Genomic DNA, 20358 nt, shown 5'->3' with positions numbered 1-20358 from the left:
AGATTTTCTAAAACTCTACAGAACTCACTCGGTGAATGCGAGTTCGCTGATCTGTAGCAGCAAGCTCCAAAACGTGTAGTTTATTGCCATGAAAGTGCCGAAGCAGGTTTAAGCAGCAGTCTCCAGATTGTTGGTTCACTGTTTCTGATAAATAGAGTCGAGGGCTAGATATTGTGGAGATACTGAGAGATAATTCTGACCACATCATGTGGCTTGCGCAGTAGAGAAGAAAAGCAGTAAATAGTATCAGCCAGTCATTATGTCAGTCAAGGTCAGCAGAGGTGCAGATCCCGAGAGGGAGTTTAAGCAGATTACCAGATGTTGTTCTTAGAAGCGTGAGTAGGTATCCGCAAGCGCAGCTGTGCCAGTCAAATAAAAAAGATATTAGGCAGCATTAAATATATGCAGAGTTGTATTTATGGGAAGATGCCACAATCTGGCTGTTGTATGTGAGAAAGAATAAGTAGAGCGTAGGCGAGATTGTGGCTCTTGTATATAGATTCAATATAGTGACTGTTTATGAATACATACACAGATAGGCTGGCTGATTATACTAGTTCAACCGGTGTAGAATCAATGATAGTTTAGTGGGGTATTTGGGAAGCAGGAGTGATGAAAGTTAGTGCCGTATGGGATATAACAGTGAGTTCTGATGTCATCAATGTAGAGTAAACGCGGGCTGAGTCTTTGAAGTGTGGTCAATTTCTGTCACATGAACTCACTGAAATTTGTGTATTTTAATAGATAAGTACCGGCCGTTACAATATGAGGATATTTAGAAGTTACCTGGGACGTGATGGAATCTTCGGGTCGAATGGTTGTTCATGCGAGCTGATAGATAACAAGAACACCGCGCCTTCGAGCAGTCGGTGTTTTTTATATGGCTATTACAATAGCGAACTTCTCGGTAACGTTATGGAGATCCTGTAGGATCTATATGTAAGCTAGACATGCATGACGAAGATAGAAGGTGTGGATCGTGAAATGGTACGATGAAGGTTTGAGGAAGATTGAGATGATGTATGATCTTAAAGTGAAGATTGAAAGTGTGCGTTCATTACCTTTCTCACAGATTTTTGCAGTGATAACATATTTCGATCGTTGTACAAATGGGAGAATTTGTTTCATGATTTGTAAATGCTGTTGCAATTGAAAGTAATATTGGACTGTTAGTTTTCCTCCAGGCCCTATATTGTTGCAGGAGTCAGAACCAAGGGTGCAAAGAATAGTCTGAAATGGCAAAAGCAATTAAAAACTGAAATTACTGAAAACTGCGTTTTGTGTGTGTTTTTTTTTTTTAATTATTTGTATGCAGTACATTTCCTCTTTGCTTGACTTGCGCCAACTGCTGTGGATACAAACCTCTACAAATATCACTGCATACAATCAAGTATCTTATAAAAATTAACTTTTTTAAATTATTGATTTAATTGACTATGAAGATTTTCATTAATCCAGGTCATGGTATTTGAATATAAGTAATTATAAACAACTGGACTTGCTGAGTAATTATTGAAGACGTTTCACTAGTCATCCGAGCAGCTTCTTCAGTTTAACTGGAGTTTAAAGGAGAAGGAAAAGCTAAAATTAAGTAAGCTTTATCAGAAAGGTCTATAGGATAACACCAGTGAACTCTCAAAGTAATGTTGCTCTGAGTCCTCTGTCAAAAGAAACACCACATTTCTTTCTTTCTAACGTGTATACATGGGCTTCTTTATCATACTTTCTGTTTTCATTTTAAACCTCCAGGTCTTGAGCATGCTCAGTTTTCTACTCTCCCCCTCCCTGCTGTAATCTGAGACCAGAGCTATGAGTGAGCAGGGAAACTCAGGCAGGAAGTGGTGTCACACCAAGAAAATATGGCAGCTGCTATCCTAAACAAACAGAGAAAGTTTCTAGAGCTGTTCTAAAGCATTCTACAGAATAAATAGTGTTATATCTTGCACTATTGTGGCTAATCTATTGGCAATAGACTGCTTTGCTAGCTTTGCTTCTCCTTTAACAGACTCATGTGGGAAATTCTCGGCATATAGACTCTTCCACTAATCCAATCACAATGGCACATTGTAACTCTTCAAAGAGGTGACATCTGAAGAAATTTACAGAGGTGTTAATTCTGTGTAGTTACTGTGATAGGATTATCCAATGTGTCATGCAACTCCTAGAAACAGGTGTTACTTGTGAGAGTTGCATGAATGGGTGTGTGAAGTGTTCTGAAACCGCCGGGGTACAGATGTTAGAACAGCATTTTATGTAGCACACAGGTGGTGTCGAAGGCTTCCGCCTCTGTTCAGGGATGGTTTCTCCACCTTGACATGAATAGCTTCTTTTTTACGCCTAGTTCAAACTTGCGGTCTTCTTTATCCAAGATTTGGACCTTGCTATCTTCAAAGGATTGTCCCTTTTCTTTTAGGTGTAGAAAGACAGCCAAGTCTTGTCCTGTAGCGCTTGCCCTCCTTTGCTGAGCCATTCGCATGGTGAGCAGTTGTTTTGTCTCCCCAATGTATAGATCTGTTCACTCCTCTCTACACTGGACTCTGTATACCACATTACTTTGTTTTTCTTTTGGTGTTGGATCCTTTGGGTGTACCAATAAAATTAACATAAAAGTACAGGTACCATAAAAGTACCATAAAAGTACCATAAAAGTACCAATAAAACTCCCATTATCTTCACCAATTTGTGTGCTAAAGTCCATAGTGATTATAAATTACATAGTGCAGATAACATTTACCCTATAAAGATTGATTCAAATGTATGCTTTACTCATTCCTAAAGTAATACCATAACTTTATTTTTAATTCTCCAAGTTAACTAATTTTATTCTGTAGCCCTTGTTTGTTATACTGTTGTAACACCTTGTTTATTTTAAAGCAGCGCTATATACAGTAAACGACAGCAGAACTTATTAAATTCATTGCTAGTTAGCAAACGAATTTTGGGGCCTTACATTTGTTTTTGCAGTCTTTTTTATGCATTTACCACGTTTATTTTTAAACATGCTAACAGGTACTGTACAAGCAAAAGAAAACACAAAATACAACCCCTTCTTTTTGCAGATATCCATGAACTTACACATTGGTGTGAAGCTGGAAGTCTCCTGTCTTATAACCAACTGCAAAGTTGTTCTTTGTCAACTTGGATTTGGCACTGTCAAAAGTCATCTGATAACCAGCCAGCCACCCTTCGTAACCAACAACAGCTGAACCGTGGATGGCAGGGCCGGCAAAATCAAAGTCCACATCACATCCCAAGTTGACATACTCCTGTTTGTAGGCAGCTTTAACTTTTCCACTCTTCTTTCTGACAAACAGATTGCAAATAAACATTTATTATTTTAAGTCTTTGTTGTAAATTACATTGTGCATTAAAACACATTAATCGCTTTTATAATACTCCTTTTGTAACTAAAAATGGTATACTTAAACAGAATTTATTTTCATTTTAATGTTGTTAACCAACTCGCCTATCGCTTTTGAAATAAAATCCGAGATAAAAATTTGGCAGTTCCAATGACAGACTAATCTGGAAACACAGGTAGCAGATGAGTAAAGATCTTAACACAGGCTTCCACAAATCGCAAATAAATGTATTGTGAGTAACATGCTTGTTCTGCAGATGACTGCAGAGACACTAATTTGCAAAATCTTGAAATCACTTTCACAAGGCAATTTTAATTAATTATTCAGTATTTTTGGCCAGATACATCCAGGTGATCAGTTTCATATTACCAAGACTTGCTGCAAATATCTGTGTATGTGACTTATGTAACTACATAGGCTAAGGTGTTTGGGGGAAGTGGTCGAAGATTGCAGGCACAGCAAAAAACTAAATATGCTATCCAGAGTTCTTAACCTGTGTTTTTGCTATGTATGTAGAGTGCCTGAACAAAACAAATAAAATAAATACAATTGTCTTGCTTCTTCCATCTATACAGGAATAACTTAGAACTGACAAATGCAGCTAAAACAGATAATGAAGTATGCTTAATTAAGAATGATAGATGCTTAAAGATCAAATAAAGAATAAGCACTGCATTTGCTTTAATCCTTTAAGAACCACAGACGCTACAGCATGGGCATAGATGTGCCAGCATAAGGTATGTCTATAGCGCCATGAGAAATGGGTAAACACAGATGCAACTAATAAAAAATGTTCTTTCAGTCTAACCTAATTGGTCAAAGCAAACTATTACTGCACTGATGAAAACCAGTATATTGATAGCTGGGTTTTTTTCATAGGAATATATTTTAAATTCTGGTGCTTTTCAAGGTTTTTACTTGCCCAGTGTTAGGTGAAAATGTTGTGTCAAATGTCAGCTTCAAACCCTTGGCAATCTGGAGGAAAAAAAAAAAAGAAGGTTCCACAATTAAGGTCTGGCATGTTTTTCCACAGAATGTACAAACATAATACAATGCAGAGACTAGAAAATGTATATTTTGTAGAATTACAAGAAATAACCACAAATCTATGATTGTATACAACAAATCAATTAACAAAATTGTAAATATATACATAATCACAGCTTCAGAATATTACCAAACCTTTAAATTAATACAGAGTGAACAGAGAAGACGTAAAGGAGATATCATTCCATGTCTAGTAGAGTTAATTGCATTAGAACAAAAGATGGAAAATTAAGTGTTTGTTCAACTTGGAGCTAAATTTTAGCATATGTAGAAAGTAATATTTTAAGACAACCTGTAATAAATGAATAAAAAATTATTCTGCTTTTTGCGCAGCTATGCTCCAATTTGGAATTTCAGCAGTTATGTGAGTATCAAAAAATCCTGTTTTCTCTGTCGTCTCAGGGGGACATAGGGACTATTTGGGACTTAAAGCAGTCCCAGAACAGCAGGGTGGGAGCTATAATGAATAACGACACGTTACCGCACCACAGAGTGCAGTACCTTATGGCCAAAAGAGGCCTCAGACTAGGAAAACGTGTCTAGGCTGTCAAATTTTGTGAATGTACTATAGGCCAGTTAGTGTGATGTCAGTGGTAGGAAAGCTTTTCAAAGGGTTAATAAAGAAGAAGATACTGGACTTCATAGCAAATAGCAATACTATGAGTTTGTGCCAGCATGGTTTTATGCGCAATACATCTTGCCAGACTAAATTAATTTCTTTTATGAGAAGGTAAGCAGGGACCTCGATTCTGGGATTGCAGTGGATGTGATTTACTTAGACTTTGAAGGTTACTGGTTAAATTAAGGAATGTTGGCCTTGAACATAGTATTTGTACCTGGGTAGAGAACTGCCTAAAAGATAAGACTACAAAGGGTGGTGGTAAATGGAACATTTTCTAATTGGACCAGTGTTGTTAGTGGAGTACCGCAGGGCTCTGTACTAGGTCCCTTGCTTTTCAACTTGTTTATTAATGACCTGGGAGGTGGGCATTGAAAGTACTGTTTCTATTTTTGCAGATGATACTAAATTGTACAGAACTATAGGTTCCATGCAGGATCCTGTCCCTTTGCAGAGTGATGCCAAGTTTCCCAACTTAGACAAACCAAACTGGAACTGGTTCAATTTTGATAAATGCAAGGTTATGCACTTTGGCAAAAATAATATAAATGCATATTATACACCAAATGGCAGTTTGTTAGGAGTTTCCTTAAATGAGAAGAATCTTGGGAAGTTGTCTAATTCTGGGGCAGTGTCATTCTGTGGCTCCTATAGCAAATTAAGCTCTGTCTTGCATAAAAAAGGGCATTAACTCAAGGGATGAAAACATAATTATGCCTCTTTATACGTCCCTGGTAAGGCCTCATCTGGAGTATGAAGTGCAGTTTTGGACTCCAGTCCTGAGGTCGGGTGATGTTGTGATGGCTGATTCTGTTAATGCTTTTAAGAGGGGCTTGGATGACTTCTTGAACAGACAGAATATAAAAGGCTATTGTTATACTAAACTCTAGAGTTAGTATAGATATGGGCATACAGTATATAATGTTTGTGAAAGTTAGGAGGGGCGTGTGTGTATGGATGCTGGGTTGAATTTGGAGGGGTTGAATTTAATGGACTTTTTTTCAACCCGATTTAACTATGTAACTACTATGTACCAAAGACCAAGTAGCTGCTCTGCAGATCTAATCCAGGGAAGCTGAGTTGAGTCACACCCAAGATGCTCCAAACGACCTTGTGTAGGGTGCTCGAACATTCTCTGGTGGAGATTTTCCTTTAGTTAGGTAGGTAGGTATGACAGATTGTCTCTCTGAGCCACCGTGCAATAGATATCTTAGAGGCTGGCATGCCTCGTTGAGGCCCGGTTGGTACCACAAATAGGGCTTGAGAGTATCAGAATGGCTTGGATCGTTCGAGATACCAGATTGTACAGTCACCGTTTTTTCTCGTACTTGGGTTCCAGACAAAGCGATGGTACCATGATCTCTTGATTCATATGGAATCAAGATACCACTTTTGGGAGAAAGGATGGTACTGTGCGTAGCACTGCCTTGTCCTTGTGGAAGACCAGGAGTGAAGAGTCACAAGATAAGGCACTGAGCGCCAATACTCTTCTGGCCGATGAAATTGCCACCAGGAAAGCAACTTTCCAGATGAGCCACTTTACAGAAATTACCCCAGGGGTTCAAAGTGGGAATGTAACATTCAAGAACCAGGTTAAGATCCCAAACTGGGATCGGTGGTCAAATGATAAAAAAATGAAATGAAAAATGCAGGCTACTCCCTGTAAGAGGGCGGACCCCTGCGTGTTTATTCAAGTCTTGTGATGTAATGTTTCGGGGGCGGGCCCCTTCGTCAGACATGCAAAGTAGCGTGCACTCACACCATAAATACCCTCATGATTACATATACTTAACACCTGATGGTAAATTCAATTCCCCATACAAAACCCAACAAATTTGTCTCTTCGTATAAAAGAGGGAGAAGCATAGGGGACCATCTTAACAAGAAAAAAAATAACACAAAAAGAAAGTAATTTGGAACCCCCAAAAACCAGTGGCACGTTTCCTTGCAGAAACTGTGGACACTGTAATGGGATTATACAGGGGGACAGTGTCCAACATCCCCTTAAAGGAACAAAACATAAGGTTACAGGTTTCATTACTTGTGAAAGTACTAACATGGTGTACTGTATTAAATGCCCTTGTGGGTTGGCGTACATAGGTCAGACAGGCAGAAGTATAAAAATACATCTAAATGAGCACAAATCAGTTATCCGTAACTATGTACCACCCAAAGAGGAAGAAAGAGGGGGGCCAGACAAAAAAAGAAAAGAAACTACGCTGGCACGACATTTTCATGAACAGGGGCATAGGGTTTTCCAATTGAGATGGCAAATCTTAGAAAAGGTCCGTGGCAGCAACCAGAAAGAAGTAAAAAAAGAGGTTATTACAGAGGGAGTGCTTCTGGATATGGCTGCTACAGACAAAACAGCCACGAGGGTTAAATGAGGAGTTCAATTTGAACTGTTACCTGTAATGTCAGTTTGTACCAATTTTTGTTGCTATGATTAATTCTTTGTAGTTACTATGTCTCTTATCTCCTCTAGATTGTTTCAGTGACCGTGATTAAGACCAGGGAAAGCTTTCACCTAGGGTAAAGTAGTCTTTTTCTTCAGTAGTTCTTGCTGCTGGTAAATTTTGTACTCGTTTTGATATGTGCAAATGTTTTTAACTTTAGTATCACTGGTTTTTAGGAAATATGCATCTTGCATTAACAGGTTTATCTAAGCATTAAAAGACGAAGAATAACACTGAACATTTTTCACATTTGTGCAGATCACAGAACTTTTATTCACAATTTTTTCAAAAAGATGTTTTTATAAATGTTTTTATTCACAATGTTTGTATGAACGAGTTTTAGGTATTATGTGGGTTTATATGGCATAATTTATAAAGGGGTATTAGTAAAGCAATGTTTTTGACAAATTTGTTAGGTTTTGTATGGGGAATTGAATTTACCATCAGGTGTTAAGTATATGTAATCATGAGGGTATTTATGGTGTGAGTGCACGCTACTTTGCATGTCTGACGAAGGGGCCCGCCCCCAAAACGTTACATCACAAGACTTAAATAAACACGCAGGGGTCCGCCCCGCTTCACTTGCGGTTGAGTGTCTGGTGAATTTTTTGTCTCTATGTATATTGGAGAGGTGCCGACCTCTTTTCCGGACACCACGCTATTTGACTGGAGAGGCTGGGGAATCGGGAATCCTTTTTGGGAGTTACTCCTTCTTGTATGTCATTGATCAAAAGTCATATGGCTCTGGTTACCCAGGCCAAAGCTAATGCTGGGCGAAGAGTCGATCCAGCCAATGGGTACGTTGCTCTCAGAAAACCCTCAAGTCGTCTGTCAGATGGATCTTTGAAGTCTGCAGCGTCTGTGACCAGCAGGGCTGTGGATTTGGACAGTCTCGACACTGGAGCATTGAATGTTGGAGGCATTGATCATTTGTCCCCTAACTCTTTGTAAAAGGGGTAGGACTCAGAAAATTTCCAAATGGCCTGAAATTTTCATTCATTTTCCTCTTCTGACCCTGGGGAAAAAAACTGATGGGGGGGGTTGAGTTCACCCTCCGAGTGAGAATTTTCTCCTCCCGCAGATGATGCCTCAAAGGGCATATTAAGGCCAGTGTCACCCTTGGGGCTGGCTGGTCTTTTGCGTTTTCCGCTGGACTTTTGGCGTAGCTTGGCTAGGGCTCTGCCCAAATTATCCACAATAGACAGAAGGCTCTGCAGTGAGGCCAGGGACGATAGTTGGATTGCCCATAGGGTAGCTGGTGGATCTGTCGAGGTACCAGCCACTACAGCCTGAGCCATGCTGTCCTTAGGAGGATTCCTAGAAGGGAGTGTCATGGGAGGGTTAACTCCTGGGGCGGGTGCAGGCCCTTGCCCCTTGGAGCAAGATCTGCAGATTGGCTCGCCCTGGCCACCTGGAATTTTTGAGAGACAGTTATTGCATATGAAATAAGTCACCTGAATTGCTGTTTTGGGTGCTCTCCCGCACCCCATCCCTGGGGAAAAGTCCCCAACTTACCTTCTGCCATGTGTTGCAGTGTCTATGGAACCTGCTGGGTATTGGTTGGCAAGGAGGGGTGCCTGCTCCCTCATGTAGTGCCTAATGCTTGTGAGGGACGGTTTCCCTGGTTACTGTCGCCTGGATGGAAGCCCAGTTAGGTCACTGCTTGGCCCCACGCTTCTTGAGTGTGTGCAGACAGAGAGAGAGACTTGTGATCTGTTGCCTTAGAAGTGCCTGCGTTCTACTGAGGCACAGAGAAAAAGAAAATGGCACCTCCTCCAGATCTCGCGATTGGAACGTATTGCGGTCGGTGCATTCCATTTGTGTCACGAAGATCATAATGGCAGTCGCAAGGAGCCCCCGCCTTCCGTCCAAGCATGCAGGAAGGGCATCCTGGACCAGAGACAGTATGGGAAACCGCAGGAAGAGAGGGAGGCACAGCGCAGAAGCTGTTTCATTGTTTAGACTGGGGGAGAAACCATCTGCAGGAATTGTCTGATGTGGTCAGTATAGCCTATTCTGACTAGAGGATGATCCTGGTGGCTGTACTCTCGAGGGAGGTTCACCCTGAAGGGTGCAGGTAGTCCTGCCCCTGGGGTACCCCATCTTCTGTCCACATTTCTTCTTGTCTCAGTGGGACAAGGGTTGTTCCTCCTCAGGACACTCAAAAAAACTTCGGGATTATGGCAGTGTGGGGTTAAAGGACCAGTAACACCATATTTTTAAAAAAATCAAAACGACACCCTCCAAATAATACCCATATCCTACTGCATTTTATATTAACCTTAGGTTTAGCTAAGAATTCACTTATAAAAATCACCTCCATGCTCTAAAGAAAAACAGCGACCAGCAGCTGCAGCTTCTACCTATAAGCGCGTCCCCGACAGCTCTCCTCCTCACATGACTTCCGGAACCAGGAAGTCACTTCATTTTCAGAGCAGCCAGAGAGGATCCATAGAGCGACGCGCACAGAGCTGAGGAGCAAAGGCACACAACGGAATGGCTGGGGAGGACTTGCACAGTGGAAGGGCTGCTTCAATGATCGCAGAGGGCTGGCACACACACGGAAGAGCTGGGGAGGAGAGGCACAGAACTGAATGGCTGGGGAGGAGAGGCACAGTGGAAGGGCTGCTTCAATGATCGCAGGGAGCTGGGAGAGAGGTACACACACATGGAAGAGCTGGGGGGGGGGAGAGGCACACAACGGAATGCCTGGGGAGGACAGGCAAAGTGGAAGGGCTGCTTCAATGATCACCGAGGGCTGGGAGGGAGGCGCACACACACACATACACGGAAGGGCTGGGGAGGAGAGAGGCGCACATGTCAGAGGCTCGTGGAATGGCTGGGGCTTGATGAGAGGCAGTGGAGGGGAACAGTTTGTTAGAACAGATAGGAGCATACTGACTGGTAACTAGTGGTTGCTAGGTGATGTCACTTCACAAACTAGGAAGTTGGATCCCGAAGGACAGGAAGAGGCTCACAGCGACGCGCAGGCAGAGAGAAGAGGCTTTTCTAGTGCTCCAAGATGGCGGGCCCCCTTGGACTCCACAAGAAAGTTGCGGTTTCCATTTTTATCGGTTTCCTTACTAGAAAGCAGGATGCAACTGCATATTTGATGTTACTTATGTAAGTGCATTGACTGGGACTGGGTTCTCTAAAATGTGTTACTGGTCCTTTAAGCTGGAGTCCCAGACACGGCCCCTTTAAATTAGATCTAAGTGTCCTGCCTACTAGAGTGTGGAGCTTAAGCCCAAGAGTCCCTGTGTCCCCCTGAGATGACAGAGAACAATATAATTGCAGCCTCACAGAGCAATAGATTGTTGGCAGTGACCACCATTGGAAAGTTGAAAAGAGTCAGAAGAAAAAACCTATAAAAATATATAAAGATGACTGACTGAAAAGTAGCTTAGAATTGGCTGTTTTAGAACATACTAAAAGTTAACTTAAAGGTGAACTATCCTTTTAAAAGAAAAGTCAAATGTTGGAATTATATTATTCCTTTTGAACGGGGTTTCTCTCAAGAGTGTTAATAGGGTTTACACTCCAGAGGGGTGCAAACAATCAGTAGTCTAATGTAGGAGAATCCCACCCTAGTCCTTTAAGAGATACAGTATTCAAATCCAAAAATGAAATATTTAGTGCATCCCTACTAAATACATTTTAACATAATATATTTTTACTTTAGCTCGTGCATTTATGTCCTTACAAACAGTGACCAAAGCTTGCCTGTTTATCTATCTATCATATATATATATATATATATATATATAATAATACAAACACCTGCACTCTGTCCTCTTTTTTCTCCAGTCCGGGTGCTCGGTCAAAGTCTTTATATATGCATAGAATGGACCAGCACACCGTTTTCTTCAATCAAACGTGTTTATTCAATACACACTGTGCATCCAACGTTTCGGCCCGCATCCGGGCCTTTATCAAGGATAAAGTGACAGTGATAGTGATCAGCCTTTTATACCCATAATCCCCCTCGTTAGTCATGTCATGATGACCTCATCACAATGCTCAATTTGCACTCCAATTACACATGTATTAAAATGTCACACAAAAAAAACATCTTTTCAAGTTATAATGTGCTTGTAATTACCACTTAACTGTTGTATACTTAATAAGTGCCACAATTTTTCAAAAATAAAATCTTTCATTTCTGACTGCAATGCGTCCTCATTAATTGCAATAAACCTCTTTGTGTAAAAGTGAATATAAAACATTAAGTGTACCTTTATATTACTGCCAGTAGATGTCACCAAAGTGCTGCAAAATGAATATGTGCTTTGATCCACTGAAGTGAATTAAAATTGTTACAAGTTATTTTCTTTAACTCCAGAAACGGCAAACACACAGATACAGCACCTGTAAATTAAGATAAGCGTTATCTCAACCAGTTGAAACATATGTCTATATAAAGGAAACAACTCCTATGTATCTTTCCAATAGAAACAAGTCTTTGTTCATTTATTCTGGTCTCTCTTCCAAACCTGATCTCTAGGCACTGATAAGAGGGGAAATTTATATACTGCTACGTTAGAAAACAACCCAATGACTGCTGCCCATTTAATCCCCTTGGCGCTACACAGCCCAATTCATAAATCCAGTATGCCTCCCTTTTTAAGAGCATATTATCATAGTCCCCTCCTCTTGCTCTCTTGGGGATCTGCTCTATGGGCATGCACCTAAATGCTGCTGGACTGTGTCTGGCCTCCGCCCAGTGTTTAGCTACTGGCTGCTGTGAAATGTCTTGTTTTTTGCCCTTTTCTCTCTTGTTTTTCTCAGGATCCAGTGCTGCTCTAATGCTGGACCTGTGCATCGACATTCTCTCCTTGAATGGTCTGATCGTTTTACCACAGTAAATGAGCCCACAGGGACACTTTACAATGTAGACCACCATAGCGGTATCGCAGGTCATTCGTTGCCTGATTTTATACCGCTTACCTGTGTGTGGATGGGTAAAATATGTGCCCTGTATTAAGGAACTACACAGTATGCAGCCCATGCATTTATATACACCCGGACGTTGTGTAAGAAAATGTTGGGTATTGGATCTTTGGTATCTACTCACAGGGTCAGAGGGACTCAATATTTCTTTCAGATTGCTACCCCTTCTAAAACTAAATCTGGGCTTCTCAGGTAACTTTTTGGTTAGTGCGTCATCAGTCTTTAGAACGGGCCAATGTTTTAACACACTACTTTTCACAGCTGTGCTATTTACCCCATACTTACTCACGTAATATAGGTCATTACTCTCACCCCCACCTCTGATGACCTGCTTGTGTTCCTGTTCCCGTATGATCTCCTCTCTATCCAAAGAGAGAGCCCAGTTTTTAGTCTCCAAAAGCAATTTTTCGGGGTATCCCCTCTCTAGAAACTTATTGTACATATCTGTGAGATCCCCTCGCCTCTTACTATCGTCACTATCAATGCGCACCACCCTAAGCATCTGTGACTTGGGCAATGAGTTCAAGAGATGCCTAGGGTGGTTGCTATGGTAGTGGGTCAACGTATTCCTGTCTGTAGGCTTTCTGTATATACATGTCTGCAACTGATCATTTTCCTTATAAATTTCAACGTCCAAAAACTCTATTTTCTGTAGACTGTACTTGGCCGTGAATTTTACGGGGCTCTCTAATTCATTCAAAACCTTTATGAATCCATCCAACTCACCAGTGGGGCCTAACCATATGTAGAAGATATCATCTATATACCTCCTGTAGAACGCCCCAAACTGTCTGAACAGGGGATGGCTCAATATATGGTCGGATTCAAATTTATACATAAATGCATTCGCATACGCTGGGGCTACCTTCGACCCCATTGCTGTACCCGTAAGTTGTACAAAGTATTCGTTCTCAAATTTGAAGTAATTTTTATATAGAATAAATCTGAGTAGATCCAACATAAATTCTACTGGCGGGCCTTCATACATTGCATTGTCGGTAACTAATTCCCGCACTGCCTCCACACCTGCATCATGCGGGATGCAGGTGTAGAGGCTCTGCACATCCATAGTCACCAACAACATGTCAGTACAAGGGCAATGTATGCTCCGAATCACCTTAAGAAAATCACTCGTGTCCTTCAAATAACTTGACATACTTTGTACACATGGCTGCAATGCAGAATCCACATAAGATGCAATCCCCTCATTTAAAGACCCATTCGAGGAAATTATGGGGCGCCCTGGTGGCGTATATAGGCTCTTATGAATTTTAGGCAGTGTATATATAACTGGGCGTATAGGGCAAGTTGGCAAAAAGTATTCATACATGCTTTCCGTAATCCATTCCTTATTTAAAGCAGTTTGTAACAACACCTTTAATTCTCTATGAAAATTTTCAGTGGGATCAAAAGACAATCTCTTATATTTAGTGATATCAGCTAGCTGGGATAGGAGTTCACATTTGTAGTAGGAGTAGTCCATGACCACAATCCCCCCTCCCTTATCCGCAGTCTTAACAATGATATCCTTGTTTTGTTTAAGGGACTTAATAGCCCCCTTCTCCGCCATAGTCAGATTGCCCCTCCATTTCTGCTGCTTGTTATAATGGAATGTAGTGTCCGTGTCCAGCATACGATTAAAAGTCTTGATGGAGGCATTGGTACTTATAGGATCATACACACTCGTGAGTTTAAACTTATGTGATATGGGAGCTGAACTTGCCGAGCCTCCCCCATTGCCTTCTGTGGAAACAACATCTAGGCCTGCAGTCTCACAACCCCCTTCTATATTCATGGCATCCCCATTCCAATGTATACGGGTCTGGCCTGCTTCTTTGGCATATTTTTCCCTTAGCCTTACATGTCTGGCAAATTTATAATTATCCACAGTATGATGAAAAGCATTGTCACTCACCACTGGCACATATCCTAATCCTCTCTTCAGCAGCGATGCCTCTGATGCCGTCAGCTGGTGCGAAGAAATATTGAAGATCAGGTCCTCTTCTTGGTTCTGGTCTCCTCTTGGGGTTTCCGTGCCCTTGTATTTACCGGTGCTCGACTTCCTACCGCGACGGGTGGCCTTCCCGGGTCTCCGATATCTCGTGGGCGCTGCGCTAAAAAATGCGCCTGGGGCTGTGCTTGCGGCGATCCCGTAGCGCTCCCTTCTCCTTCGCTCCCCGAGGCGCCGCTTGTTCCCGATCGACCTGGCGACCTGCGTGTTCTCCATTCCATCCGCCTTCGTCTGGGTGCTCCGCTCTGCTGCCATCTGTAGACTGTTCCTTCTTTATAATCTTGCTGGACTTTAAGCCGCTTGGCGCTCTTGAAAGCAAGCAATTCTGCCTTATACTTGCCAACTTGTTCTTGTAGGCCTCGGGGAGCGAAGGAGAAGGGAGCGCTACGGGATCGCCGCAAGCACAGCCCCAGGCGCATTTTTTAGCGCAGCGCCCACGAGATATCGGAGACCCGGGAAGGCCACCCGTCGCGGTAGGAAGTCGAGCACCGGTAAATACAAGGGCACGGAAACCCCAAGAGGAGACCAGAACCAAGAAGAGGACCTGATCTTCAATATTTCTTCGCACCAGCTGACGGCATCAGAGGCATCGCTGCTGAAGAGAGGATTAGGATATGTGCCAGTGGTGAGTGACAATGCTTTTCATCATACTGTGGATAATTATAAATTTGCCAGACATGTAAGGCTAAGGGAAAAATATGCCAAAGAAGCAGGCCAGACCCGTATACATTGGAATGGGGATGCCATGAATATAGAAGGGGGTTGTGAGACTGCAGGCCTAGATGTTGTTTCCACAGAAGGCAATGGGGGAGGCTCGGCAAGTTCAGCTCCCATATCACATAAGTTTAAACTCACGAGTGTGTATGATCCTATAAGTACCAATGCCTCCATCAAGACTTTTAATCGTATGCTGGACACGGACACTACATTCCATTATAACAAGCAGCAGAAATGGAGGGGCAATCTGACTATGGCGGAGAAGGGGGCTATTAAGTCCCTTAAACAAAACAAGGATATCATTGTTAAGACTGCGGATAAGGGAGGGGGGATTGTGGTCATGGACTACTCCTACTACAAATGTGAACTCCTATCCCAGCTAGCTGATATCACTAAATATAAGAGATTGTCTTTTGATCCCACTGAAAATTTTCATAGAGAATTAAAGGTGTTGTTACAAACTGCTTTAAATAAGGAATGGATTACGGAAAGCATGTATGAATACTTTTTGCCAACTTGCCCTATACGCCCAGTTATATATACACTGCCTAAAATTCATAAGAGCCTATATACGCCACCAGGGCGCCCCATAATTTCCTCGAATGGGTCTTTAAATGAGGGGATTGCATCTTATGTGGATTCTGCATTGCAGCCATGTGTACAAAGTATGTCAAGTTATTTGAAGGACACGAGTGATTTTCTTAAGGTGATTCGGAGCATACATTGCCCTTGTACTGACATGTTGTTGGTGACTATGGATGTGCAGAGCCTCTACACCTGCATCCCGCATGATGCAGGTGTGGAGGCAGTGCGGGAATTAGTTACCGACAATGCAATGTATGAAGGCCCGCCAGTAGAATTTATGTTGGATCTACTCAGATTTATTCTATATAAAAATTACTTCAAATTTGAGAACGAATACTTTGTACAACTTACGGGTACAGCAATGGGGTCGAAGGTAGCCCCAGCGTATGCGAATGCATTTATGTATAAATTTGAATCCGACCATATATTGAGCCATCCCCTGTTCAGACAGTTTGGGGCGTTCTACAGGAGGTATATAGATGATATCTTCTACATATGGTTAGGCCCCACTGGTGAGTTGGATGGATTCATAAAGGTTTTGAATGAATTAGAGAGCCCCGTAAAATTCACGGCCAAGTACAGTCTACAGAAAATAGAGTTTTTGGACGTTGAAATTTATAAGGAAAATGATCAGTTGCAGACATGTATATACAGAAAGCCTACAGACAGGAATACGTTGACCCACTACCATAGCAACCACCCTAGGCATCTCTTGAACTCATTGCCCAAGTCACAGATGCTTAGGGTGGTGCGCATTGATAGTGACGATAGTAAGAGGCGAGGGGATCTCACAGATATGTACAATAAGTTTCTAGAGAGGGGATACCCCGAAAAATTGCTTTTGGAGACTAAAAACTGGGCTCTCTCTTTGGATAGAGAGGAGATCATACGGGAACAGGAACACAAGCAGGTCATCAGAGGTGGGGGTGAGAGTAATGACCTATATTACGTGAGTAAGTATGGGGTAAATAGCACAGCTGTGAAAAGTAGTGTGTTAAAACATTGGCCCATTCTAAAGACTGATGACGCACTAACCAAAAAGTTACCTGAGAAGCCCAGATTTAGTTTTAGAAGGGGTAGCAATCTGAAAGAAATATTGAGTCCCTCTGACCCTGTGAGTAGATACCAAAGATCCAATACCCAACATTTTCTTACACAACGTCCGGGTGTATATAAATGCATGGGCTGCATACTGTGTAGTTCCTTAATACAGGGCACATATTTTACCCATCCACACACAGGTAAGCGGTATAAAATCAGGCAACGAATGACCTGCGATACCGCTATGGTGGTCTACATTGTAAAGTGTCCCTGTGGGCTCATTTACTGTGGTAAAACGATCAGACCATTCAAGGAGAGAATGTCGATGCACAGGTCCAGCATTAGAGCAGCACTGGATCCTGAGAAAAACAAGAGAGAAAAGGGCAAAAAACAAGACATTTCACAGCAGCCAGTAGCTAAACACTGGGCGGAGGCCAGACACAGTCCAGCAGCATTTAGGTGCATGCCCATAGAGCAGATCCCCAAGAGAGCAAGAGGAGGGGACTATGATAATATGCTCTTAAAAAGGGAGGCATACTGGATTTATGAATTGGGCTGTGTAGCGCCAAGGGGATTAAATGGGCAGCAGTCATTGGGTTGTTTTCTAACGTAGCAGTATATAAATTTCCCCTCTTATCAGTGCCTAGAGATCAGGTTTGGAAGAGAGACCAGAATAAATGAACAAAGACTTGTTTCTATTGGAAAGATACATAGGAGTTGTTTCCTTTATATAGACATATGTTTCAACTGGTTGAGATAACGCTTATCTTAATTTACAGGTGCTGTATCTGTGTGTTTGCCGTTTCTGGAGTTAAAGAAAATAACTTGTAACAATTTTAATTCACTTCAGTGGATCAAAGCACATATTCATTTTGCAGCACTTTGGTGACATCTACTGGCAGTAATATAAAGGTACACTTAATGTTTTATATTCACTTTTACACAAAGAGGTTTATTGCAATTAATGAGGACGCATTGCAGTCAGAAATGAAAGATTTTATTTTTGAAAAATTGTGGCACTTATTAAGTATACAACAGTTAAGTGGTAATTACAAGCACATTATAACTTGAAAAGATGTTTTTTTTGTGTGACATTTTAATACATGTGTAATTGGAGTGCAAATTGAGCATTGTGATGAGGTCATCATGACATGACTAACGAGGGGGATTATGGGTATAAAAGGCTGATCACTATCACTTTATCCTTGATAAAGGCCCGGATGCGGGCCGAAACGTTGGATGCACAGTGTGTATTGAATAAACACGTTTGATTGAAGAAAACGGTGTGCTGGTCCATTATATATATATATATATATATATATATATATATATATATATATATATATATATATATATATATATATATATATATATATATATATATATATATATATATATTCACTTAGCTGTTGTTGCACAGCTGAAGGATAAGGAAAGGACAATGAGTTGACTAAAAAAGTTGCAAAGGTTAAGATTTTGATAACCCCAATTGAATTGATAAGAACCAAACATTGCCTTGAGCTAATAAATCAAAATCTTCAACTTTGCAAACAATGTGCAAAGTCTTTTTAGGCATATCTACGGACCCTTTTGCAGAAAAGAGGTTCTGTAGAAGCACCTGACACTACCTTTTTTTTTTACAAGTTGAAAGATCTCTGGCATGAGAGTTGAGCCATAGAATTTGCCTGGCATTTGGAACCGTGCTACATTGTAAAACAAGGTATAAGCCGGTGTTTTAAGTATAACTGTGAAGTATCACCGTCCTAGAGCAAGGATTGCCAGGAAAGGGGGGAAAATGTCATCCCTTCTTACTCCAAGAATAACTATGACAGGACAACACAGATTTGTTAATAGCACTTAAAAAAGGTATAATGCTTTATTCTGCCTACAAACATTACATTCTGTGTTTTGCCTGGTCTAGCTGGAGTGGGACATTGGGAGTCATCATATGATCCTCTGTCTATAATATGATTGTTTAGGTCTGGAGATGGCTAACTGTAGAGTTGCAACTTCACATTAAAATATTTTGAACAATTCTATGTTCATTTTAATAGAAACATGCTTTTTTCACCCCCCCCCCTTTTAAAAAAAATAGGAGAAATTCTACATTCCTCCTTTGCATTCATTTACATTGAAGTGATTAGTTGGGGTTCTCTGGTTACATCTGGTTGGTGTTGGGGTAACAAATGCAAAAGTGAGGGGACTGTATATGAAACCTGTAGTGCAGACACTCACCTGGTCTTCAATGGCAATTTCTGTCCCCAAAGTATTGTCAGTATTCCACTTCTCTGTGAAGGTTAATCCATATTCTCCCCATTTGTATTTGGTTTCTAGGCTGCCATTTACTTTGCCAGAGTCTGTGTTTGAGGTACCAGATGTTGTGAATTCCTGGTTAGAAAAAAAATGAGCATAACTAAATCTTAGGACATTCAAGTTTAAGATTCACATTAAGTTTTTACAGTATAATAGCAACTGGTCTTAAAGGAGAAGGAAAGCTACGGAGGCATTTTATTGCCAATAGATTAGCTGCAATAGTGCAAGCTAGAATGCTATATTTATTCTGTAGAATGTTTTACCATACCTGAGTAAACAGCTCTAGAAACTCTCTGTTTGTTTAGAATAGGAGCTGCAGTATTAATGTGGTGTGACATCACTTCCTGCCTGAGTCTCTCCCTGCTCTGGGCTCAGATTACAGTAGAGAAGGGAGGGATGGGGGGAGAGGAGCAAACTGAGCATGCTCTTGCCCAGGGCAATGAGGTCTAAGCTGAAGGCAGGAAGTCTGATACAGAAGCCCATGTGTACACAATAGAAGGAAAGAAATGCTGTGTTTCTTTTGACAGGGGACTCAGAGCAACATTACTTTGGGGGTTTACTGGTATATTTAGATGGACCTTTCTGATAAGGCTTACTTAGTTTTAACCTTTCCTTCTCCTTTAATAGAATAGTACTGCAGCTTGGATATTCAACAGAGAGCCCAATAAATACAATAGTTTAACAGATATCTTGCCATCTCATGTTAATTTTAAAAGGTTAAGTAAAACTGTCCTGACATAAAACTACACAATAATCCTTGCAGCTAAAGGACATTATTCCACGAGAGGTATAAATGACACAACAGACTAGCGTGTGGCAAGGCTAATCCGTTTTTACAAAGAACGGATAGCCTGCTGAATCAAGAGAGAAATACTTAAGAGCATTGGTACTTTATGTACAGTAACTATCTTGATTCAACTCCGAACCCTTGCCTAACTAAGACGCGATTATGCATTTAGCAATGCCAGATAGGATGGGATGGGACTGTCTTTTAGGGTTAAACTACAAGATTTTGATCAGGGTTTGTGGGTCAGATTTTATCTGATCTTTCCATGCAACTGCACAAAATGTATAGGATTCTACAGAATCGGATCCTCCTATAGCTATAATGTAAAGTCGGATCAGGTTAAGTCAGATCAGATAAAGTCAGATGTCGTATTTTGGTCTTCCTCAGGCAGGCCCAGACTGACAAATCCCCGATGGGCCACCCATTTAATGGATAGTGGGCCCCTGAAGGAAGCCAAAGTAAAACTGCCG

The 20358-nt window shown here is 41.3% G+C and overlaps 1 protein-coding gene across 2 annotated transcripts in view; it reads right to left on the bottom strand.

The window, feature by feature from the left end:
* Positions 1-20358, bottom strand: part of vdac2.S (voltage-dependent anion channel 2 S homeolog) — a 41672-nt gene that overhangs the window by 13128 nt on the left and 8186 nt on the right. Inside the window, 13 exon segments of one of the 2 annotated variants that reach the window (NM_001095930.1) lie at positions 31-45; positions 48-63; positions 65-80; positions 83-88; positions 90-103; positions 106-111; positions 114-130; positions 133-141; positions 143-159; positions 188-212; positions 3076-3303; positions 4285-4337; positions 19024-19176. In NM_001095930.1, coding sequence (NP_001089399.1) covers positions 31-45; positions 48-63; positions 65-80; positions 83-88; positions 90-103; positions 106-111; positions 114-130; positions 133-141; positions 143-159; positions 188-212; positions 3076-3303; positions 4285-4337; positions 19024-19176 — 575 coding nt within the window. 2 annotated transcript variants of the gene reach the window in all.

This window comes from Xenopus laevis, chromosome 7S, assembly GCF_017654675.1.
Source record: "Xenopus laevis strain J_2021 chromosome 7S, Xenopus_laevis_v10.1, whole genome shotgun sequence".
NCBI lineage: Eukaryota > Metazoa > Chordata > Amphibia > Anura > Pipidae > Xenopus > Xenopus laevis.
This window is presented reverse-complemented; position numbering and strand designations above follow the sequence as displayed.